The sequence below is a fragment of the Bombina bombina genome, chromosome 7 (genome assembly GCF_027579735.1).
Source record: "Bombina bombina isolate aBomBom1 chromosome 7, aBomBom1.pri, whole genome shotgun sequence".
In the NCBI taxonomy this organism is placed as follows: Eukaryota; Metazoa; Chordata; class Amphibia; order Anura; family Bombinatoridae; genus Bombina; species Bombina bombina.
The window spans coordinates 417394389-417420577 of NC_069505.1; the positions used below are offsets into that span (position 1 = coordinate 417394389).

Genomic DNA, 26189 nt, shown 5'->3' on the forward strand with positions numbered 1-26189 from the left:
TAGGCAGAGGTTGATGAAATAGGGCCTAACTGGTAGTAACAAACTCCTGGTCTCTGCAAGTGAGAGTATCAAGATGGCGGTGGAACATCGGCGCACAGTCTAAGGAAGAGGTTTATGTAGGATAAAACGCCAAGTGTCTGCAAGTAAGAGTACCAAGATGGCGGCGCTAGTTACGACAACTAGCCAATCATCTTCATTTTTACATCGGTGTGTTTTGTTACAGCACTTGTGATTGGATGACCTTTTGAGCTGGAAGTGATGCTATAGATAGCCGCCGGATGTGGTTCTTTTCCCCTGCCTGTGTGCGCTAAGTGTGCGGGTTCTTTTGCTACCGGTGTGTGGCTGCTGGAATATAATGTCTTACGAGGAATTCGATGTGAGTGTCATTTTCTGGTGATGTCTGAACATATATATACGGAGTGACAGGGTTCCTTAACCTTTTGGCTGCCGGATTGGGCTGTGGTCTGTGTAGTAGCAGATGGATGTAGTGTTAAACTACTTTGGCTTCATAGGGAAGCGGGGCTATTTTGTGGAGACCCATTGGTTGCTACAGAGGGCTGTAGTGCATGACAGCTGATGTGTATGTATTATATTTGTACCATGCTAGCTTTAACCCAATGGCTGCTGTTCTCTTTTATTATGAAATGTGATGCAGCCCTCTCAGCAGCTCAGGTAAAATTATGTCAGGCTGATATACTCCAGTATTCAGAATTTCGATGTTCTCTGTCACTCAAATTCTGTTTTTATCGAATTGATTCAGTGTTGTATAGTAATTATAGTTCAGGGGGGATATTGGTAAATTTTGCATGAATAAGTCATACAATGGAAATGGAAGTATTAAACTTTAAATTGAACAAATAAACAGATGGGACAGATAGAGTAGCAGTTTTAAGAGACCTTCCAATTGACTCCTATTATTAAAGGGACAGTATACACTCATTTTCATATAACTGCATGTAATACGAATAATATGAACAGATACTGATATAAAAATCCAGTATAAAACTGTTCAAAAACTTACTTAGAAGCTAATAGTTTAGCTCTGTTGAAAAGGTAGCTGGAAAGCCCACTGCAAGTGGCAAATAAGACACCCCTCCCCCTTCTTTTGTATATGAAAAGACCCTTAATTAATTAAATGCCCTATCCTCCTGGCTTGCTGGAAAACTTTAATAACTGGAGCCATAAAACTGGCTCAACACATAACTATATACAAATAATAACTGGAGCCATAGAACTGACTCAACAACTTAACTATGTACAACTATAACTCTTAAATAACTTTGTATAAAACTGTAATACTTGAATAACCACGCAGACACAGATATATGGGAAAAGACCCGAAGGTCGCATTTATTGTAGAACGTGAGAACCGGCTGGACTCAACGGGGCCAGCTAAAACATGTGGCGGCAATCTAGCTAGGAGTAGGGACCCCCTGCTAGGAGAATGGACCGCGCCCGTGAATGCCCACACAAGCGGAGCTCAGCTGCCGCAGAAGCTTAGGGAGTTCTCGGCATCTTAGAATGGGAGGGACCCCAGGCGCGCGCCTGCAGAGATCACCCTCCCCTGGGCAGCCGTCACTCTACCTCTGATGGCAAACCGGGGCGCGGACCAACCGCCTAACCAGGGTGTAAAGTAACGATCTCCGAACCAGTAGGACCAGGTGTGACTAGACGCGTCTCCATGCCACTACCTGGGGAGTCAAAAACTACCGTCCTCGGACTTAAGGAAACAAGCCGCGTAGCTCTCATCCGGCCTCGGACACCTAGCTGAAACACCCTGGTGATGTAGCAGCCTAAAGATTGCCGTATGAACAAGTGCAGGGAGGGAGGGAGGGACGCTGTGAAGACGAGCTGGAAAAGAGGGTTTGGGCCTTGGGAGCTGACTACTTAAAGGTAAGCTAAACCCCACCCTCACTAATGCAACATTGTTGCAACCTTCACAGCAGCACACTCCTAAGTGCCTTAATTATTATGGTCGTTCTGGGCTATGCTGCCCTCCACTGTCTTAATTAATTAAATGCCCTATCCTCCTGGCTTGCTGGAAAACTTTAATAACTGGAGCCATAAAACTGGCTCAACACATAACTATATACAAATAATAACTGGAGCCATAGAACTGACTCAACAACTTAACTATGTACAACTATAACTCTTAAATAACTTTGTATAAAACTGTAATACTTGAATAACCACGCAGACACAGATATATGGGAAAAGACCCGAAGGTCGCATTTATTGTAGAACGTGAGAACCGGCTGGACTCAACGGGGCCAGCTAAAACATGTGGCGGCAATCTAGCTAGGAGTAGGGACCCCCTGCTAGGAGAATGGACCGCGCCCGTGAATGCCCACACAAGCGGAGCTCAGCTGCCGCAGAAGCTTAGGGAGTTCTCGGCATCTTAGAATGGGAGGGACCCCAGGCGCGCGCCTGCAGAGATCACCCTCCCCTGGGCAGCCGTCACTCTACCTCTGATGGCAAACCGGGGCGCGGACCAACCGCCACAAGAGATAGCCCAACAGGCTCACCTCTTGCCGCCACACCTATAGATGATTAAGTATAGCACGCCTCAAATTACAGAGGAACAGGTCAATGCCCCTCTCAGAGAGGTGCACCCCGTCCCTTCTGTAGAGGCACCTCTCAGCCGTTGATATGTTCCCATGTTCCACAACAAACCCACCTGACTGCCCTAAGAAAATCCTCACTTCTCTGTTAATTTTCTTGCGGACCTGGAAAGCCGCGCGATGAGACTGCATATGGCGCCATTCTATTCTGGGGATGATGTTAGACCACCCTATCCTGACTTGGGGAATCCATGCCTGAATCGTGCGCAGATCCGACTGAATAACCGCACTGAGCTGTTTGCACGGTAGGAGCCCCATATCATTTCCACCTGCGTGAATGATAAGTACATGGGGTTTCTCCCACCTGCGCAAAGCCCCCTGCAGCAACTCAGGCAGAGCCTGCCACGTAAGCCCCCTGCGCCCTAACCACCTAACAGTGACTCGGGAAGAGGGGAACCCCAGCTGACGCCCATCAGGTCTCGCAATCGCTCGAAGCTCCGCCCAGTGGATGTACGAATGCCCCGTAATCCATACTCTCAGTGGACCGCTCCTTGGTCCTAAGAAAAGAAACAGAGGTTATCCCATGCATCTGCAAAACATAATCATTTCTAAACAGTCAAAGGCCTAACGTATAAAAGATACCTTTGCGACCTCCATCTCCCCAGAGCTCTAATATGGTCAGCCGACCATCCTAAACTAGCGGCAGTGGTGGCCGCGCCCACCCTAAAGGAATGGGGAGCAATCACCCTGGGATCAAGACCTGCCTTTGATGCTGCCCAGGCCAACACCTTCCTAAACTGGAATCTAGTCAACGGGGAACCGTCCTCGTGAACTAGAAATTGCGAGAAACCCTCAGGACGCACGTCCATATAGGCTTTGACCAGTCTGACCGGGCAGCAAACAGATTCAACATGGGATGGCAAAGCCAACCAGGCACCTCTCCCTTCCTGGTCAGTTTTGGATCTGGGAAGAAAGACCAAGATAGACGACCCGTCGTCTCTAACATGAGGCAGCAAAAGGCCGCCCGTCTTGTTCTTAGAGGGCGGGACAATTTCCCCTACCCTAAGAGCCCCGTGAAAAGCCAGCCCAAAGGCGGCTGAGAATAGGGCAGTTTCATAGGCGGATGAACAGACCGCCGGCAAAACTCGGCACAACGTTACCAGACGCTCCATGGTAACTGGTTCCCTGAAATCCCTGACCCTGGGGGCCATACGCCCCCAGCCCCGAAGTACCTGCCTAACCAGGAAGGTCTTCGAGGCGTCAACAAGCCCATACAACTTGCAGAAAAAGGACACTGCCGCCAGGCGTGAACCCATCGCAGTCTTCAAAACACCATTACCTTTAAGTTCGGTAATCCATTCAAGCAAGCCCCACTGGTCCCCGTCACAGGAGGGACGACACCTGAAGTCACAAAAGGCGATCCACTCCGTCCAGTATTTCACATACGTAGCCCAGGTAGACGGAGCGAGGGAAGCCCGCACCATCGCAATCAAGGGGCCCCATCCAGCGCCACCTGCCATAAGTAAGTGGGACAGGACAATCCGTTAGTGTCCGCATCGGGCACCAGAGCATAAAATGCTTCCCATTGAAAACGGGAGAGCGCATCAGCAATTCTATTTTGGACGCCCGGGACATGCTTAGCACGGAACACAATATTCAGGTGCAGACACCTCAGCACCAACAGTCTCAAATACCGCACAACCGGAGGGGAACTAGATGATAATCTGTTAACAGCATAAACAACGCTCATGTTATCTGTCCAGAAAACCACCTCACGGTCGCGAAGCTGATTGCCCCAAATGTCAAGAGCAACCAGTATGGGAAACAGTTCGAGAAGGCATAGGTTCCTGACCAAGCCTCTCTCTATCCACGCGGCGGGCCATGGGCCAGCGCTCCATTGCCCGGCCAAGAAAGCCCCGTACCCGTGGGACCCAGCCGCATCAGTGAACAACTGGATCGCTGCGTTAGAAGGAACAACCTCCCGCCACAGACAGATCCCGTTAAAGTGGAGAAGAAAATCTTCCCAGACCTTAAGATCTTCCACCATCTCCGCAGACACCCGGAACCTCCGTGTCTGCGATCTTGTGCCGCACAGCTGCCTCTCGAGCCTGCAAAGGAATATTCTTCCCATGGGAATGATCCTGCCGGCAAAATTCAGCAAACCCAATAGGATTTGAAGATCCTTCACGGAGCTATACAGCTCTGCTCTCATAGCGCGTACCGACTCCAACATGCGCTGAACTTTTTCATGTGGCAGACGGCACTGCTCTGCCACCGAATCAACCTCAATGCCCAAAAAAGTAAGGCACGTGCAAGGACCCTGGGACTTGTCCTCCGCCAGAGGAACTCCCATTCTATCCATTAGAAACCTAGTGACTTTCATCAGGAAAGCACACTCAGATGATCCTGTCCGCCCAACCAGCAGAAAATCATCCAAATAGTGTGCCAGGCCGTCGAATCCGGCCACCTCCGCAATGGCCCAGTGCAAGAAGCAGCTGAAAGCCTCGAAGTAGGCACACGAAATTGAGCACCCCATGGGTAAGCATTTGTCCACGTAGTACTGCCCCTCAAAATAGCACCCCATAAGCCTAAAAGAGGAGGGGTGAATGGGCAGGAGCCGGAAGGCGGACTCTATATCCAGTTTAGCCATCAGAGCCCCGGCCCCTGCCCTGCGAACTAGCCCCAATGCCTCATCAAATGATTGGTAAGAAACTGAGCTCAGTTCAGGGGGGATGGCGTCATTCACCGAACGACCCTTCGGGAAGGACAGATGTTGGATGAGCCGAAATTTACCCGGCTCCTTTTTTGGAACCACCCCCAAGGGTGATACCACCAGCCCTGGAAGGGGAATATCCTCAAATGGGCCTGCCATACGACCCAACCCAATCTCTTTATTCAGTTTATCCCGCAAAACCCCGGGAAACTGATACGCGGATTTCAGGTTCCTGTGTGACAAGGAACCCTCCACGTGCGATCCGACTGGGATAACAAATCCCAACCGCAGACCGCCACTAAGCAGCAAGGCGGCCTCCTTGAATGGGTATAGCAGCAGCCACTTCTCAATTACGGCCACCTTCAGAGGTGTGGCCGCCCTTTCCAACAGTGAAAGGTTTGGACCCGGCTGCTGGTCTCTCCTGGGGACGACCCGCGTCCTGGGTTCTGGTACACTCGGACCCCGAGTGGCCGCCACCACAGGTTCTGCACGCGTGCCGAAATGCGCATGCCGCTCCCCTGGTACATGATTTGTCCTGGAAGCGCCAGCACACCCCTGTGGCCCGCCGTCGAGAGCGCTGCGAGGCCTTAACGCCCCCCGATGCTCCGACTACTGCAGCAGGCGCCGCCTGTTTTTCAGGACCCAATTGCGCCCACAGACGCGAATCAACGTCACCGAAAGTAAGAAGAGGGTTCCCAACCATCTTCCTACGGAAAGCAGCGTCGTAATCCCGCCAAGCTCCATCCCTGTACTTCTCGTACACTGTTTCAATGGAATCCTGATATTTCAGGATGTTTAAGGCTTGATCGGGAAATTTAGAGATATAACAGGACGCATAAACCCTAAAGCACTTGCGCCATTCCTCATAGGAATCAGGACGTTTAAATTTTTTCGGGCCTGTGCCATCATCCGCCATTTCTTTCTGGCGATAAGCTTCCGCAGAAAGCTCAAACATGTGCACGTACCTCCCACCCTGAATGCGCCGCACCATCTTAGATTTGAGATGCTCATGAAGGCTAAACGCAGGCCATGTGTCAGTGTCCCCATGTATAGCTGCCCTGCGCCTGTTCCCCATAAGTGGGCTAACTAAGTCTGTTGACGCAGGAGGTGTCAACATAGGAACAGTGGGCTCCATGCGGGATGAACCAGGGGGGAGGGGAAGACCCATAGCCTTCCTTTCTTCCACTAACCATTTCACCATCCTATACATTCTTTTTTGCCCTTTCGCTTCCAACCCCAGGGATCTATCACTCTCTGAACCTGAATCATCCGAGGATGAACTTAAAACACTACGTTCAAAAGTAATAGCGCGCTTACCAGCTCCCAAGAGGCGTTGCACCGGGACAGGACCAGAAGAGGTGGATGGCTGTTCCTGAGACTGTGGCTCCCTTTCCACGGCACTGGGGGTGGACTGGAGTGGCTGCAATGCAGTTCTGGGTTCCATAATGATCTGTGGAGAAAAATGTGAAAGAGGAGTACCCAGGGAAGGGGACGAAGGCCCACCAACCACATTACCCCGGGACCCTAGGGGACTAGGGCTCCTGTGATCACTGCCACACTCTTCAATACCATCATCAACCATATCAGCCATACGCACATTCATCACTGCATTACCAAACTGTACTTGTCTATTCTGTTCAGTCGCAGCCTGCGTGCCCTGACATAGACTGGGCGTAATAACTGGGCCTTTCTTTGCTGAAGCCCTAGTGACAACACCTGGCGGAGCCCCGCTGAGGGCCACACCCGCGGGCGCCGCCCGCGCACCCTGTCGGGCGTTACGTTTGCTGCGTGACGCAGTACTACGTCGTCTGCTAGGCCGCGATGTAGTCGCGGGCCTACGCTTGCCCCCAGGCTCCGTGATTGCGGCCTGAGGCCCTGCGACTTGTTGCGCAGTAGGCATATTCCCCGTCAGGCCTGCGGCCTGCTCATTAATGCCTGTTTCCCTAATCTGGGCCCTACCGGGCGAACGTGCCCTCGTTCCTTGCCCCTCAGAAACCACTTGTCCCTCAGACACACTAGTTGCCCCGATCGGAGCACCGTCAAGTGCTAACATACCCCCGGTCAGGCTTGCGGCCTGCTCATGAGATCCCTCATGCAACCTTCTACCCCTTTCAATGGCCGCCAAATCAGTGTCCCTTCGCGGGCGCTGAGTATTTGAGCCTCGCTGCGCACCCCCCGCGGGCATCGCCCCCCCCCGGGGTACCCCTCTCTTACCTGCGTACCCCGGCGGAGAAGACGATGCTGCCCGCTTGCCTCTTGTGTCCGGAATGGCGCTTCCGGACGTGACGTCACCGGAAGTGCCGTCACCGGAAGCGGCCAAACCGGAAGAGACGGGCTCTGAAGGGGCCATGGAGGACCGCGTGGACGCCGGCGCGCAAACTGAAGCCGGGGGGCCTCCCTGGGATGCCGGCCCCCCGCCGGAAAGCACCGCTGCCAAAGATTGGAGCAGCGCTACCGCCGTGGAGACCGCCTCCCCGGTAAGAACGACCGGAGCGGATACGGCCTCCCCCCCGCCCAGAACAGGGCCCTGTTCCCCTACCACAACCTCCTCTGCTATTTGGGGACCCACCTCTACTGAAAGGGGGATTAAAGGAGGGGAGGGAGAGACCACCCTAACTTCGGGATACAGGCTAGGCCCCGGGGTACGACTCACCGGGCGAGGGGGGGGAAGGCTGCACCACATCTTCTCCAGAGTCAAACTCATCGATCACCAGCTCATCTAATTCCGACATCTTCTTCCACAGGACTCCTGACAGATGATCCTGACGCTGTGAAGACGAGCTGGAAAAGAGGGTTTGGGCCTTGGGAGCTGACTACTTAAAGGTAAGCTAAACCCCACCCTCACTAATGCAACATTGTTGCAACCTTCACAGCAGCACACTCCTAAGGGCCTTAATTATTATGGTCGTTCTGGGCTATGCTGCCCTCCACTGTCTTTACACAAACAGGAGCAAGCTGGAGAAGGTAGCTGACAGTATTCACATAAAACTTTGGGGCTTGGTTAGGAGTCTGAAAATCAGAGCAATGTTATTTAAAAATAAGCAAAACTATACATTTAAAAAAAAATAAAAAAAAACTTTATGGGCTATATAAATCATCTACAAAACATTTATGCAAAGAAAAAAATGAGTGTATAATGTCTCTTTAAATTTACTTTTGTTGATAAGCCTTCCTAGGTAGGCTCAGGACCAGCAATGTAGTACTGGGAGCTAGCTGCTGGTTGGTGGCTGCACATGTATGCCTCTTGTCAGTAGTCATTACTGCACCTCCAACAAAGATATTGAGAGAATGAAGCAAATTTGATAATAGAACTAAACTGTTGTTTAAAACTCTATGTTCTTTCTGAATCGTGAAAGAAAAAAAATGGATTTCATCTCCCTTTTAAATGAGCAGTTTCTGCACAGTAGCACATATTATGAAATTGGATTATATACAGTGCCAACATTAAAAGATAAAGCTCCCAAAATGAGATCCCTAGAAACTCAAAAATTCATTCACAGTAGCAAATATTGTCAACACATGAAGGTTTTGTGTACATGGTGTAGACTACTGATATGGACGCAGATATTAATCCCGCTTGCTAATTTTGTTCCCTATAGGCAGATCCGTATACGTACCAGCCAGAATTTGATTCACACACAGGTAAGTACAGTACATAACTATATTAAACACAAGCAATGTATTCTCTTATTTAGCAGTGATTTTTTTTTTTTATTATTTTACTGGTACCCCTGAGAATGTTGTTGCAGAATGTTACACTGATGTTTGGATTTAGTCTCTTCACACATTATCTGTTATCCAACTGACCACTTTTGTAGTTTAATTGATGAGGCTAATGTCAATAGTTGTATTATTATTTTTTGGCACCATGGAGGATTTTGCCAGAATTGCTTTTTTTTTTTTTTTTTTTATATGTGGCTTCTAATATATGTTGTAAAATTAGTTAAACCACATTGGTAGCCCCACCCACCCACACACACACACACACCCCCCCCCACACACACACACACACACACACACACACACTTTGATACAGTTAGCATTTGTTTGATCCATTATTTTAGCTATAAAATAATCCAGTGCTTAGAAACCCTGAGTTGTTGAGTCATCACTTTTGTTCTGTGTTTTTTTTTTTTTTTTTTTTTAGTTTTTGTCAGGTTTGTTTTTAGTGAAGTAAAAAAGATCCTAAAAAGTATACAATAGGAGAAAAATTACTTTGCAAGAGAAATAAGTGATAATAAATTGCACTGTTAGGACAGTGTGGTATAAAATACAGAGACTAGAGACTCGGCAAGGACCAGGGACTGTGTTCTGCAAATAAAAGGAAGATGGCGTAACTAAATTATTACCTTTGGGTAATATAAAACACAGCATTATGCAGTTTCTGTGTGTTTGGTAGTGTCGGGTAGTATTGGGGCACAGTTGATAAACTTGAGAATATGAGGGATGATCAATTAAAGAGAGAGACAGATCATTGAGACTGGAAAACATAATAAAGAACTATTTTACCAAGATTAACTATTTTTTGCCTTCTCCGTTTCAGGGGACCCTAAGCAAGATCTGGCTTATGAACGCCAGTACGAGCAGCAGACCTACCAGGTCATCCCAGAGGTAATCAAGAACTTCATTCAGTACTTTCACAAAACTGTTTCGGACCTGATTGATCAGAAGGTGTATGAGCTCCAAGCAAACCGCGTGTCTAGTGATGTTATTGATCAGAAGATCTATGAGATTCAGGACATCTATGAAAATAGGTGAGTGGTGTGTCAACATTTTTTTTTTTTTTTCCTTTGTGTAATAGCTATGTGTGAAACCCCATTGCTTGTGTGCTGCTTGGTTTATTTGCTCTAATCCAGTCCTCTTCTTCCCCTGCAGTTGGGCTAAACTGACAGAGCGTTTTTTCAAGACCTCTCCGTGGCCGGAAGCAGAAGCCATAGCCCCACAGGTTGGGAATGGTGAGTTAAATATCACAAAAGATCATACAGTTTGCATGCTGGTCTGACTACATGTGGCTGAAGAGACCACTGCTAAAGATTTGTGATAATCATATTCAGGATGAAACTGGTCCTCAGATTAGTTTTTTAGCAATCTCCATGCAGATAGGGCTAATTAGGCTAAATTGTCATGTAAAGTAAAACCTTTATTTTGTAAAATGAAATTAATAAAACCTCAAGAGGTTTAGGCTAAATTGTCATGTAAAGTAAAACCTTTATTTTGTAAAATGAAATTAATAAAACCTCAAGAGGTGTTCTGCCATTAATATCTTATAAAGGTAGGACAGTACCCGCTAGTTAAGCAGTTGCCAGCTCCAATATACAAACAAAGCAGTGGATTCCAGCTTCTGTTTGATTGAAGCAAACCTTTATTACTATATTAGGGTCAATAGCTGGCCTGGAATAGTCTTTATTGACCCTAATGTAGTAACAATAAAGGTTTGCTTAAATCCAACAGAGGCTGGAACCCACTGCTTTGTTTGTATTTTGTAGCTGGCGTTCTAACTTTAGCCTTGTGGGTGGGTAGTAAGGATCATTATTACCATAATAAAATTATTTAAAAATATTTCCTGATTCATTGGTTGGTCGAGGGTGTGTTTGTTTTGTTTTGTTTTTTTGTTTTTGTTTTTTTTTTTTTGTTTTTTTGTTTTTAAAACCCAGTGTCCCTTAAAGGGACATGAAATCCAAACATTTTTTTCATGATTCAGATAGAGCATATCATTTGGAACAACTTTTCAATTTACTTCTATTATCTAATTCCCTTGTTCTTTTGATATACTTTGTTGAAAATAATACGTAGGTAGGATCAGGAGGTGGGAACTAGCCAGGTATTGGTGGCTGCACATATATTCCTCCTTATTATAGGCTTATTGATATGTTCAGCCGGCTTGCAGTGATGCATTACTATTTAAATCATCAAAGAAAAATTTGGAGTTTTAGATCCATTTAAACAGCTAAAATCATCCCTTCTAGTTGATTATAAGACAGGTTGTGTTTTTTTATTAAATTATTTCTGGCCTTTGCATGCAGTCATCTGTTTGTTTTTTCCTTGGCAGATGCTGTATTCCTGATTCTGTACAAAGAGCTGTATTACAGACACATATACGCTAAAGTCACTGTAAGTATCTGGCTAATCTGCTGATTATTATTATCAGTCTGCGTATTGTAGGTTTTGTTTAACTCTGCTCACGTTTACTTCTCTTGTCTGTTAATGTCTGTATATGTTTTCTGTGATACTGTAAAATATGTGTGTATATACACTGATTCTTTTTTTGTTTTCTGTCATTTTTCCATAGTTCATATATCTGAGCCAAACAATACTGAACTAGTTTTGGCTCATTCATTCCTTTTTTTTATTAAATAAAAAAAATATATATTTTGGGCCGCACCATAATGTATATATTTATACTTAGAATGTTTATCCATATAAAGTCTGTGATATGACTTGCTTTATCTATATAATCATGTTCTCTTTTTATAGGGTGGACCAACATTAGAACAACGTTTTGAATCATATTACAACTATTGCAACCTCTTCAATTACATCCTCAGTAAGTGTGTAGGTTGGGTTGTAGGTTTTCAAATTACTTCTATTAACTAATTTGCTTTGTTCTCTTGGTCTCCTTTGTGTATAAGGATACTTAGGTAGGCTCAGAATGTATATGCATTAAACACAACTAGACCATAATATGCCTAAAAGGATTGTAATACAGGGTGCTTATGTCCCTTTGCAATTACCTGTCTTGTCTGTAATATAGAAGTGCCCTGAGCCCCACTGTTATCCTGAGTGTTCTCTCTTGAGATGTATTTAATGGCTTCTGTATTCTCTCAGATGCAGATGGACCGGCCCCTCTTGAGCTTCCCAACCAGTGGCTGTGGGACATTATTGATGAGTTTATCTATCAGGTAATATCTGCACCCTCCTGTGATCGCTAAACTTGAAATATTTATGTGACTCTCTCTTCTCCATTTCACAATTCTTTTTCTCAGATTTAGTTTGTGACTTTCTTTCTACAGTTCCAGTCATTCAGTCAGTACAGGTGTAAGACTGCAAAGAAGTCTGAGGAGGAGATTGAGTTCTTGAGGTCCAACCCAAAGATCTGGAATGTACACAGTGTTCTAAACGTCTTACACTCTCTTGTGGACAAATCCAATATCAACCGCCAACTTGAAGTTTACACCAGTGGAGGTTAGTGGAGATGGCTTCAGCCACATATTAAGATTTTTTTTGGAATCCATTTAAATTATGTGTTTTTGGGCCCAAAGCTAAGATGGGGTAGGTTGGTTGTTTTATAGCCCAGTTGGGTATAAAGTGTAGAAAGCCAGCCTGTGTCTCCTGTAATCTTAGTGTATTATCCTATGGAGGGTCTATTTGATCAGAGAGTTGGGAATATAACTGTTTGCTTTCTCAGGTGACCCAGAGAGTGTGGCTGGTGAGTACGGACGTCATTCCCTCTACAAGATGTTGGGATACTTTAGTCTTGTTGGACTCCTGCGTCTACATTCACTTTTGGGGGATTATTACCAGGCTATCAAGGTGCTGGAGAACATAGAGCTGAACAAAAAGGTACAAGCCCTCTCTTTTTAAATTCTCTTCTTATAGCTGGATTTGACACTGGCCATTAAATACGTCACTAAATATAACCCTCTCTTTGACCACAGAGCATGTACTCAAGAGTTCCAGAGTGCCAGGTTACCACTTATTACTATGTGGGCTTTGCCTACCTAATGATGCGACGCTATCAAGATGCCATACGTGTGTTTGCCAACATCTTGTTGTACATCCAGAGAACCAAAAGCATGTTCCAGAGGACAACTTATAAGTATGAGATGGTGAGTGCCTTGTGTCTGACTCCATTTTCCTCTTCTGCTTTATTTCTTTTTTAAGACACGATGAGTCCACGGATCATCTTGATTACTAATGGGATATTCACCTCCTGGTCAGCAGGAGAAGGCAAAGAGCACCACAGCAGAGCTGTTAAATAACTCCTCCCTTCCTTCCCACCCCAGTCATTCTCTTTGCCTATGTTAGTGATAGGAAGAGGTAAAGTGAGGTGTTAGAAAAGATTCTTCAATCAAGAGTTTATTATTTTTAAAGTAGTGCCAGAGTGTGCTGATTTGTTCTAGGGTGTAGCCATAGTCTAAATCAGTCTCTTCAGTAGAGCAATGGTGGCTTTAAAGCAATGGGAACTTGTGGGACACAATTCTCACTGCGCCCCCTATACACTGATGCTGCCCTTATCCTGATAGCCTAAGTATGATGACTCAGGCTTTATCTTTATCCACAGGGCTATGAGAGGGAGAGGACCTCTTAAACCTGCTGAGCTGCCCTGCTGTCGGGCAGATTTCAAAGGTAAGTGCTGACTTTTTTTATTCTGGGTCTGAAGCAAAAAGAATTCAGAACAGGAAGTATAGCACTTTACTGGGACATATAACTTATATATATATATATATATATATATATATATATAATATGGAGGATTCTGTGACAGCATGTTAGTAGCAGGCACTGGGGCTGAGGAGAGTGGCTTTTCTGGGGGCACTTGAACCGAGCTGGTTACATAGGGAGATATGCCCAATAGCAGAGGGGGCTAATCCACTTAATATACGGTTGTAATATTATATGGTCACTGGTTCAATCCCCTGTATAATTTTATATGTATTGTATAGGAAGGGGATGTGTTTTATACCTTAATTCGGTATTACAATTTGCCCCCAGGTTCACAAAGAAGGGTTCGTTATCTCCCTGTAGCCTATCTCTAAGATAATAATGGCGACCGGGAGAGCGCGTATTGTTACGCCCACGAAGGGCGGGGTTGAGTTTGGCACCGTTTTTGAGCGGAGCAATTTCCAATCTCTGGGGAAACTCTGAGATGAGCGTTATCACGCCCACGAAGGGCGGAGCTATGTTTGGGGCCGACTTAGGCTGCACTCACTTATCTTCCGTTAATTGGAAGGTAGTGGGGTTATTTCTTTCGAACACAGTACTCGGTGCTCTCTCTTATGTGGGCCCGGATAGCGCTACAGTGCGTTCCAGATCTGTTTATTAAAAAAGACAGTAACTTTTTTTTTTTATGTTCTAAGTCATAAAGTTTTATTGCATTTAAATATTGGGTACTGATGGATACTCATTGGGTACTGATGGATGGTATATTTCTCTGAGGTGTTAGTAGGTGCTACGATATTTGCGTGCTAATTTAACACATTTCTGCACAGAAAAATAAAAAGTTACAGTTTTAAAATTTACTGTGACAGTAACGTGTTTTTTTTATCTAATTTATATTAAAAGAATTTCAGCTGTTTATTTAATTCATTCTTTGTGACTTAGGATGGAATAAGAACACACATAAAATTTTACTTTTTTAAATTTAAAGAGACCGTCATGTTTGTGTCAATTTTTATTAAAAAAAAAAAAAAATTCACCCTTTTCTGAACCTACTCCTTCTAAGGCATTTGCTGTTTAGGAGTCTGTTGACAATGGTCAATCTATGCCACATATTTCTCCTATAGTGTCCCACAAACTTTTATGGCCCACATGCAGTGCCCTGCGCTTCCTTTTACGCTCCACCCGGAGTTACTTTGCATTTCATGCATTATATATTTTTCCCACGTGGTAAAAACACTAGAGGAATTATTTTCAATCATTTAAGGTGTTTGATTTGTAGTTGCTATTCCGAATGGTTCTTCCCTTGTTACCTGAAAGAGGAAGATACTTCGGGATTATCTGAGAGAGAATTCTCAGACTTGGATGAATAATATCTTTATTTGATCCTGAAGTTGTTTTTCCTTCAGTTTTTTTTAGCTTGTACACCTCCATTTGTTACTTTAGGAGGTTTTAGCTAGCCTGGGCGACGACACTACCGGTGTAATCTATCCTAGTGCGTCCAGTGATTTATAAGGAATGGAAGAGACCGCATTCCCTATATTTAAAAATGTTTCCCATAGCCGACTCGGCTAAGGAGGCTGGGCAAACATTCCCTAGGGTGGAAGGAGTAGTTTCCAGCTTAGCTAAGAGAACTATTATACCCTTAGAGGATAGTAGGGAAAGGGATGTACACCAGGACTTACAATGGCAGCCAGCTGGGTACTTTGCTACCGTCCCTAGCGCAACGGCATATTGGTTTGATGCGTTGTCTGATGTTACTAAGTCAGAAACTCTCCTGGATAAAATCCAGGATAGGATAAAAGCTTTCAAATTGGCTAATTCCTTTATTTCAAATTCTTGCCTTCAAGTTATCAGAGTTTTCACAAAGACTCTGGGATCGCTGTTGGCGTTGTTTCAGGGTTTTGCAGTGGCGTCCTATCTAGAGGACATCCTAGTCCAGGCGCCATCCTTACAGCAAGCAAGATATCACATGGGCATGGCGTTATCCTTCCCGCAATTTCACGGGTGGAAGTTAAATTTGGAAAAAAGTTCCTTAGTCCTATGCACAAGAGTAACTTTCTGGGAAACATAATAGATTACATATCAATGATGATTTTTCTGACAGGATGTCAGGAAATCGGAGATTATCAAAACTTGTCTTGTCATTCAGTGGCTCAGTGCATGGAGGTAATCGGGCTGATAGTGGCAGCAATGGTCCTCATCCTGTTTGCTCGGTCCCATCTCAGACCTCTGCAGTTAAGCATGCTCCGGCAATGGATCAGAGATTATACAGATTTGTCTTCTCAAATACTACTGGAGCAGGAGACGAAGGATTCTCTTCAATGGTGGTTGTCTCTGGATTATCTCTCCCAGGGAACCTGCTTTCACAGACCATCTCGGGTGATTAGGCCACAGACGCCAGCCTTCTAAGGTGGGGCGCAGTCTGGGGCTCCCTAAGGGCTCAGGAGGTTTGGGCTCAGCCAGAGTCTGTTATTCCTATAAACATTCTGGAGCTGAGAGCGATCTGAAATGTTCGTCTGGCCTGGCCTCAGTTATCCTTGGTCCAGTTTATCAGGTTTCAGTCGATCAAAATGACGTCAGGGGCTTACACCAATCATTGGGGAGGAACGAGGAGTTCCTTAGCAATGACAGAGGTATCCAAAATAATTCAGTGGGCGGAGGCCCATTCTCGCTGCCTTGTCGGCGATCCACATCCCAGGGGTGGAACAACTGGCAGGCGGATTTCCTGAGCAGGCAGACCTTTTATCCAGGGGAAAACTCAATCTGGAAGTGTTCTCCAGCTTTTTCCTCCGTTTGCTTTTCTTCCTCAGGTCATTGCTCGAATAAAGCAGGAAAGGGCTTCGGTGATCCTCATAGCACCGACTTAGCCTCGTAGGATTTGGTATGCAGATCTGGTGGACATGTGATCACCTTGGAGACTTCCGTTGAGGAAGGACCTTCTAATTCAAGGGTCCCTCCTTCACCTAAATCTGGTTTATCTAAGAACTGACTGCTTGGAGATTGAACACTTAATATTATCCAAGCAGGGTTTTACTGATTCGGTCATTGTGACCATGATTCAGGCTCGTAAGCCTGTCACTAGACAAATTTATCATAAGATATGGCGTAAATATCTCTATCGGTGTGAATCCATGGGCTGCTCATGGAGTAGATAGGATTCCTAGAATTTTGTTTTTTTCTACAAGAAAGGTTTATCGTCAAGTTCCCTAAAGGGTAAAAACTCTGTCTTTCTCTATTTTGTTACACAAACGTCTGGTAGATGTCCCAGATGTACAATCCTTTTGTCAGGCCTTGGTCAGGATCAGGCCTGTGTTCAAACCAGTTACTCATCCATGGAGTCTGAATTTAGTTCTCATAGTTCTTCAGGGGGCTCCGTTTGAGCCTATTCTTTCCTTTTAGATATTAAGTTATCTTGGAAAGTTTTATTTCTTGTTGCTATTTCTTCTACTCAGAGAGTGTTGGAGCTCTCGGCATTACAGTATGAGTCTCCTTATCTTATTTCCATTCAAATAAGTTAGTTTTACATACTAAATTAGGATTTCTTCCTAATGTTTTTTTCTGATCGGAACATTAATCAGGAGATTGTTGTTCTTTTCTTTTGTTGTTCTTTTCTTGTGTCCTAATCCTTTTTTCTCAGAAGGAGACTTCTGCTCAATTTGGACGTGGTCCGTGCTTTAAAGTTTTACCTGCAGGCAAGTAAGGACTGTCGCCAGTCTTCTTTGTGGTTTTCTCAGGAAAACACAAGGGACAGAAAGCTATGGCTACTTCTTTCTTTTTGGCTGAAGAGTATCTTACGTTTTGCATATGAGACTGCTGGACAGCAGCCTCCAGAGAGAGTTATGGCTCATTCCATGAGGGCTGTTGCTTCTTCATGGGCGTTCAAAAGTGACGCTTCTGTGGAACAGATTTGCAAGGCTGCAACTTGGTCTTCTCTTCACTCTTTTTCAAGGTTTTACAAATTTGACACTTTTGCCTAGGCTGAGCCCACTTTTGGGAGAAAGGTTCTTCAAGCAGTGGTGCCTTACGTTTAGTTTCCCTGTCTTGTCTCTCCCGTATCATCTGTGTTTTCTAGCTTGGGTATTGAATCCCATTAGTAATTAAGATGATTCGTGAACTCATTATGTCTTAAAAAAGAAAAGAAAAAGTTGCTTACCTGATAAATTTATTTCTTTTTTTACACAATGAGACCACGGCCCGCCCTGTTCTTTTAGACAGGTTGTGGGTTATTGTAAACTTCAGACACCTCTGCACCTTGGCTTTTCCTTTCTCTTCCTAACTTTGGTCGAATGACTGGAGTGGGAGGGAAGGGAGGAGCTATTTAACAGCTCTGCTGTGGTGCTCTTTGCCTCCTCCTGCTGACCAGGAGGTGAATATCCCATTAGTAATTAAGATGATCCGTGGACTCATTGTGTCAAAAAAGAAATAAATTTATCAGGTAAGCATACATTTTTTCTTTTTTTGCTATTTACATGGTTTATTTTCCTGTTTTCAGATTAACAAGCAGAATGAGCAGATGCACGCCCTCCTGGCTATCGCACTCACTATGTACCCTATGCGCATAGATGAAAGCATCCACACACAGCTCCGAGAGAAATATGGTGACAAGATGCTACGGATGCAGAAAGGGTGAGGCTTTTACTTTTTTTCACAATGTGGGCTGATATTGGGGCTGTAGCTCGGCCTCATAGCAGAGTGTTCAGCTTGAGCAAAACTTGATAAATTATTCTCCACCGTTCTCTCTTGTGCAGTGATGCTCAGATCTATGAGGAACTTTTCAATTATGCCTGTCCAAAATTTCTGTCCCCTGTGGTCCCCAATTATGACAATGTACACCCCAATTTCCACAAGGAACCCTACTTGCAGCAGCTTAAGGTATTTCTGGATGAGGTGCAACAGCAGGCACAGCTCTCCACAATCCGCAGGTTAGTCGCTGTTAGTTATTCTTATTTTAAATATGGCTAAATGTGGACCTCTGACACTAATCTTCTTTCCTGTTATGATGCAGTTTCCTGAAGCTCTATACCACCATGCCAGTGGCCAAGCTAGCTGGCTTCTTGGACCTGCCAGAACAGGAGTTCCGTATCCAGCTGCTAGTCTTCAAACACAAGATGAAGAACCTAGTGTGGACCAGCGGAATTTCTGCATTGGAAGGAGAGTTTCAGTCAGCCTCTGAAGTAGACTTTTACATAGACAAGGTGAGTTATGACCACCAGGGGGCAGACATGATACAAATTATATATATAATTCAGTAGATGTGTGCATTCAGATCCTTTTGTGTGACTCAGAATGAAAAAGTAAGGAGCTGCTCCTTCCCTTCTCATATTTTCACAGCCAGACTGATTCCTGTAAAATATCTGGATATGTGTGGATCTTTTACAGGAATCAGTCCGGCTACGGAAATATCCGAAGGGATTGAGCGGCTTCTTCCACACATCTATAATTCAGGACGCAGAAAATTTGTACCTACTTGTAGAAACCATGTGTATTTTGGGGAGCTGTTTTTATATTTTTATTTTTTTTGTTCTCTTAAAATTTTTGCATATCCAAATTGAACTACAACATAATGACAATCACAGAGTTTATCCTGTTGCTCATTACCACCAGTAAATACTATAACATACTGTATCTCCCTCGCTCTCTCCCCAGGACATGATCCACATTGCAGACACCAAAGTTGCCCGACGTTACGGAGACTTCTTCATCCGACAGATTCACAAGTTTGAGGAGGTGAGGAACAGGCTAGAATATTTCACGAAGCTTATGACCGTAAAAATCAGTTCAATGTGTCAGTTATTATTAATCACAAACAAACGTGTGAAATCAACAAGAAATTTGATTAAGCACATCTAATAAAAACATATATTTTTAAATGCTCATATTGTGGGAGTGCTGCCAAAATGACCAAAATAAGTATAATTAAGAAACAAACATTGGCGCACCTCCAAACACATAAGACCACATATTATTTCACATATTTTAAACTTGTATCTTAATGCAGCAAAAAATTGCCTTCTTAATATTAAATTATTAAATAAAGATGGGATCTTAGTCACACAATATGGCCATATTCTGCTCAGCCAGTCACCACTTACAAGGTATCCCACAATAGACTGGTCCTAACACTATGAAATTAGCCTAACTGGGCTGAATAATACAAGTGACTGAATGTGTCCTGAAACTCCAATTTCTCTTGTTAAGTGTATCCAGTCCACGGATCATCCATTACTTGTGGGATATTCTCCTTCCCAACAGGAAGTTGCAAGAGGATCACCCACAGCAGAGCTGCTATATAGCTCCTCCCCTCACTGCCATATCCAGTCATTCTCTTGCAACTCTCAACTAAGATGGAGGTCGTAAGAGGACTGGTGTTTTATACTTAGTTTATTTCTTCAATCAAAAGTTTGTTATTTTTAAATGGTACTGGAGTGTACTGTTTATCTCAGGCAGTATTTAGAAGAAGAATCTGCCTGCGTTTTCTATGATCTTAGCAGAAGTAACTAAGATCCTTTGCTGTTCTCAAATATTCTGAGGAGTGAGGTAACTTCAGAGGGGGAATAGCGTGCAGGTTTTCCTGTAATAAGGTATGTGCAGTTAAAATATTTTTCTAGGGATGGAATTTGCTAGAAAATGCTGCTGATACCGAAGTAATGTAAGTAAAGCCTTAAATGCAGTGATAGCGACTGGTATCAGGCTTATTAATAGAGATACATACTCTTATAAAAGTGTATTTTAAAACGTTTGCTGGCATGTTTAATCGTTTTTTACATATGTTTGGTGATAAAACTTATTGGGGCCTAGTTTTTTCCACATGGTTGGCTTGAATTTTGCCTAGAAACAGTTCCCTGAGGCTTCCCACTGTTGTAATATGAGTGGGAGGGGCCTATTTTAGCGTTTTTTTTTTGCACAGCAAAAATTAGACACAGACATCCAGCTTCTTCCTGCATGATCCAGGACTTCTCTGAAGGGCTCAAAAGGCTACAAAAGTCGTATTGAGGGAGGTAAAAAGCCACAGTAGAGCTGTGGCAGTTGTTGTGACAGTTTAAAAAACGTTTTTGTCATTTGTTATTCCGTTTTTGGTATTAAGGGGTTAATCATCCATTTGCAAGTGGGTGCAATGCTCTACTAACTTATTACATACACTTTACAAATTTTGTTAGTGTAACTGCATTTTTTCACTGTTATTTCAAAATTTGGGAAAATTTGTGTTTCTTAAAGGCGCAGTAACGTTTTTTATATTGCTTGTAAACTTGTTTTAAAGTGTTTTCCAAGCTTGCTAGTCTCATTGCTAGTCTGTTTAAAGATGTCTGACACAGAGGAACCTACTTGTTCATTATGTTTGAAAGCCATGGTGGAGCCCCATAGGAGAATGTGTACTAAATGTATTGATTTCACCTTAAACAGTAAAGATCAGTCTTTATCTATAAAAGAATGATCACCAGAGGGTTCTGTCGAGGGGGAAGTTATGCCGACTAACTCTCCCCACGTGTCAGACCCTTCGCCTCCCGCTCAGGGGACGCACGCTAATATGGCGCCAATTACATTAGGGACGCCCATAGCGATTACCTTGCAGGACATGGCTGCAATCATGAATAATACCCTGTCAGAAGTATTATCTAGATTGCCTGAATTAAGAGGCAAGCGCGATAGCTCTGGGGTTAGGAGAGATACAGAGCGCGCAAATGCTGTTAGAGCCATGTCTGATACTGCGTCACAGTATGCAGAACATGAGGACGGAGAGCTTCAGTCTGTGGGTGACATCTCTGACTCAGGGAAACCTGATTCAGAGATTTCTAATTTTAAATTTAAGCTTGAGAACCTCCGTGTATTGCTTGGGGAGGTATTAGCTGCTCTGAATGACTGTAACACAGTTGCAATTCCAGAGAAATTGTGTAGGCTGGATAGATACTATGCGGTGCCGGTGTGTACTGACTTTTTTCCGATACCTAAAAGGCTTACAGAAATTATTAGCAAGGAGTGGGATAGACCCGGTGTGCCCTTTTCCCCACCTCCTATATTTAGAAAAATGTTTCCAATAGACGCCACTACACAGGACTTATGGCAGACGGTCCCTAAGGTGGAGGGAGCAGTTTCTACTTTAGCAAAGCGTACCACTATCCCGGTTGAGGACAGTTGTGCTTTTTCAGATCCAATGGATAAAAAATGGGAGGGTTACCTTAAGAAAATGTTTATTCAACAAGGTTTTATTTTACAGCCCCTTGCATGCATTGCGCCTGTCACTGCTGCGGCGGCATTCTGGTTTGAGGCCCTGGAAGAGGCCATCCAGACAGCTCCATTGAATGAAATTACAGGGAGTGCAGAATTATTAGGCAAGTTGTATTTTTGAGGATTAATTTTATTATTGAACAACAACCATGTTCTCAATGAACCCAAAAAACTCATTAATATCAAAACTGAATAGTTTTGGAAGTAGTTTTTAGTTTGTTTTTAGTTATAGCTATTTTAGGGGGATATCTGTGTGTGCAGGTGACTATTACTGTGCATAATTATTAGGCAACTTAACAAAAAAACAAATATATACCCATTTCAATTATTTATTTTTACCAGTGAAACCAATATAACATCTCAACATTCACAAATATACATTTCTGACATTCAAAAACAAAACAAAAACAAATCAGTGACCAATATAGCCACCTTTCTTTGCAAGGACACTCAAAAGCCTGCCATCCATTGATTCTGTCAGTGTTTTGATCTGTTCACCATCAACATTGCGTGCAGCAGCAACCACAGCCTCCCAGACACTGTTCAGAGAGGTGTACTGTTTTCCCTCCTTGTAAATCTCACATTTGATGATGGACCACAGGTTCTCAATGGGGTTCAGATCAGGTGAACAAGGAGGCCATGTCATTAGATTTTCTTCTTTTATACCCTTTCTTGCCAGCCACGCTGTGGAGTACTTGGACGCGTGTGATGGAGCATTGTCCTGCATGAAAATCATGTTTTTCTTGAAGGATGCAGACTTCTTCCTGTACCACTGCTTGAAGAAGGTGTCTTCCAGAAACTGGCAGTAGGACTGGGAGTTGAGCTTGACTCCATCCTCAACCCGAAAAGGCCCCACAAGCTCATCTTTGATGATACCAGCCCAAACCAGTACTCCACCTCCACCTTGCTGGCGTCTGAGTCGGACTGGAGCTCTCTGCCCTTTACCAATCCAGCCACGGGCCCATCCATCTGGCCCATCAAGACTCACTCTCATTTCATCAGTCCATAAAACCTTAGAAAAATCAGTCTTGAGATATTTCTTGGCCCAGTCTTGACGTTTCAGCTTGTGTGTCTTGTTCAGTGGTGGTCGTCTTTCAGCCTTTCTTACCTTGGCCATGTCTCTGAGTATTGCACACCTTGTGCTTTTGGGCACTCCAGTGATGTTGCAGCTCTGAAATATGGCCAAACTGGTGGCATCTTGGCAGCTGCACGCTTGACTTTTCTCAGTTCATGGGCAGTTATTTTGCTCCTTGGTTTTTCCACACACTTCTTGCGACCCTGTTGACTATTTTGAATGAAACGCTTGATTGTGCGATGATCACGCTTCAGAAGCTTTGCAATTTTAAGAGTGCTGCATCCCTCTGCAAGATATCTCACTATTTTTGACTTTTCTGAGCCTGTCAAGTCCTTCTTTTGACCCATTTTGCCAAAGGAAAGGAAGTTGCCTAATAATTATGCACACCTGATATAGGGTGTTTGTCATTAGACCAAACCCCTTCTCATTACAGAGATGCACATCACCTAATATGCTTAATTGGTAGTAGGCTTTCGAGCCTATACAGCTTGGAGTAAGACAACATGCATAAAGAGGATGATGTGGTCAAAATACTCATTTGCCTAATAATTCTGCACTCCCTGTATTGACAAGCTTAGAACGCTTAAGCTAGCTAACTCATTTGTTTCTGATGCCATTGTTCATTTGACTAAACTAACGGCTAAGAATGGCTTAAATCCTGGTCAGCTGACGTGACTTCAAAGTCTAAATTACTCAACATTCCTTTCAAGGGGCAGACCTTATTCGGGCCTGGCTTGAAGGAAATTATTGCTGACATTACTGGAGGCAAGGGTCATACCCTTCCTCAGGACAGGGTCAAATCAAAGGCCAAACAGTCTAATTTTCATGCCTTTCGAAATTTCAAGGCAGGAGCAGCATCAACTTCCTCCGCTTCAAAACAAGAGAGAACTGTTGCTCATTCCAGACAGGCCTGGAAACCTAACCAGTCCTGGAACAAGGGCAAGCAGGCCAGAAAGCTTGCTGCTGCCCCCAAGACAGCATGAAGGAACGGCCCCCTATCCGGAAACGGATCTAGTGGGGGGCAGACTTTCACTCTTCGCCCAGGCGTGGGCAAGAGATGTTCAGGATCCCTGGGCGTTGGAGATCATATCTCAGGGATATCTTCTGGACTTCAAAGTTTCTCCTCCACAAGGGAGATTTCATCTTTCCAGGTTATCAGCAAACCAGATAAAGAAAGAGGCATTCCTAAGCTGTGTGCAAGACCTCCTAGTAATGGGAGTGATCCATCCAGTTCCGCGGACGGAACAAGGACAGGGATTTTATTCAAATCTGTTTGTGGTTCCCAAGAAAGAGGGAACCTTCAGACCAATCTTGGATCTAAAGATCTTAAACAAATTCCTCAGAGTTCCATCATTCAAAATGGGAACTATTCGGACCATCCTACCCATGATCCAAGAGGGGTCAGTACATGACCACAGGACTTAAAGGATGCCTACCTTCACATACCGATTCACAAAGATCATCATCGGTTCCTAAGGTTTGCCTTTCTAGACAGGCATTACCAATTTGTAGCTCTTCCCTTCGGGTTGGCCACTGCCCCAAGAATTTTTACAAAGGTTCTGGGCTCACTTCTGGCGATTCTAAGACCGCGAGGCATAGCGGTGGCTCCGTATCTAGACGACCTCCTGATACAGGCGTCAAGCTTTCAAATTGCCAAGTCTCATACAGAGATAGTTATGGCATTTCTGAGGTCGCATGGGTGGAAAGTGAACGTGGAAAAGAGTTCTCTATCACCTCTCACAAGAGTCTCCTTCCTAGGGACTCTTATAGATTCTGTAGAGATGAAAATTTACCTGACGGAGTCCAGGTTATCAAAACTTCTAAATGCTTGCCGTGTCCTTCATTCCATTCCACGCCCGTCAGTAGCTCAGTGCATGGAAGTAATCGGCTTAATGGTAGCGGCAATGGACATAGTGCCATTTGCGCGCCTGCATCTCAGACCGCTGCAATTATGCATGCTAAGTCAGTGGAATGGGGATTACTCAGATTTGTCCCCTCTACTAAATCTGGATCAAGAGACCAGAGATTCTCTTATCTGGTGGCTTTCTTGGGTCCATCTGTCCAAGGGTATGACCTTTCGCAGGCCAGATTGGACGATTGTAACAGATGCCAGCCTTCTAGGTTGGGGCGCAGTCTGGAACTCCCTGAAGGCTCAGGGATCGTGGACTCAGGAGGAGAAACTCCTCCCAATAAATATTCTGGAGTTAAGAGCAATATTCAATGCTCTTCTAGCTTGGCCTCAGTTAGCAACACTGAGGTTCATCAGATTTCAGTCGGACAACATCATGACTGTGGCTTACATCAACCATCAAGGGGGAACCAGGAGTTCCCTAGCGATGTTAGAAGTCTCAAAGATAATTCGCTGGGCAGAGTCTCACTCTTGCCACCTGTCAGCGATCCACATCCCAGGCGTAGAGAACTGGGAGGTGGATTTTCTAAGTCGTCAGACTTTTCATCCGGGGGAGTGGGAACTCCATCCGGAGGTGTTTGCTCAACTGGTCCATCGTTGGGGCAAACCAGAACTGGATCTCATGGCGTCTCGCCAGAACGCCAAGCTTCCTTGTTACGGATCTAGGTCCAGGGACCCGGGAGCAACGCTGATAGATGCTCTAGCAGCTCCTTGGTTCTTCAACCTGGCCTATGTGTTTCCACAGTTTCCTCTGCTCCCTCGACTGATTGCCAAAATCAAACAGGAGAGAGCATAGGTGATTCTGATAGCGCCTGCGTGGCCACGCAGGACCTGGTATGCAGACCTAGTGGACATGTCATCTCTTCCACCATGGACTCTGCCTCTGAGGCAGGACCTTCTAATACAAGGTCCTTTCAATCATCCAAATCTAATTTCTCTGAGACTGACTGCATGGAGATTGAACGCTTGATTCTATCAAGGCGTGGCTTCTCTGAGTCAGTCATTGATACCTTAATACAGGCTCGGAAGCCTGTCACCAGGAAAATCTACCATAAGATATGGCGTAAATATCTTTTATTGGTGTGAATCCAAGAGTTACTCATGGAGTAAGGTTTGGATTCCTAGGACATTGTTCTTTCTCCAAGAGGGTTTGGACAAAGGCTTATCAGCTAGTTCTTTAAAAGGACAGATCTCTGCTCTGTCTATTCTTTTGCACAAGCGTCTGGCAGAAGTTCCAGATGTCCAGGCATTTTGTCAGGCTTTGGTTAGGATTAAGCCTGTGTTTAAAACTGTTGCTCCCCCGTGGAGCTTAAACTTGGTTCTTAAAGT

General features: G+C 44.6%; 1 protein-coding gene across 1 annotated transcript in view; it reads left to right on the forward strand.

Annotated features, from left to right (window-relative positions):
- The first annotated feature begins 256 nt into the window (after positions 1-256).
- EIF3L (eukaryotic translation initiation factor 3 subunit L) overlaps positions 257-26189 on the forward strand; it is a 35464-nt gene continuing 9531 nt past the window's right edge. Inside the window, exons 1-14 of the mRNA XM_053721241.1 lie at positions 257-376; positions 8874-8916; positions 9818-10028; positions 10150-10229; positions 11324-11385; positions 11749-11818; positions 12100-12173; positions 12285-12456; positions 12680-12834; positions 12930-13100; positions 18146-18279; positions 18402-18575; positions 18659-18848; positions 19300-19380. Coding sequence (XP_053577216.1) covers positions 356-376; positions 8874-8916; positions 9818-10028; positions 10150-10229; positions 11324-11385; positions 11749-11818; positions 12100-12173; positions 12285-12456; positions 12680-12834; positions 12930-13100; positions 18146-18279; positions 18402-18575; positions 18659-18848; positions 19300-19380 — 1638 coding nt within the window. The 5' untranslated portion in view covers positions 257-355. The remainder of the gene's footprint in view (positions 377-8873; positions 8917-9817; positions 10029-10149; positions 10230-11323; positions 11386-11748; positions 11819-12099; positions 12174-12284; positions 12457-12679; positions 12835-12929; positions 13101-18145; positions 18280-18401; positions 18576-18658; positions 18849-19299; positions 19381-26189) is intronic.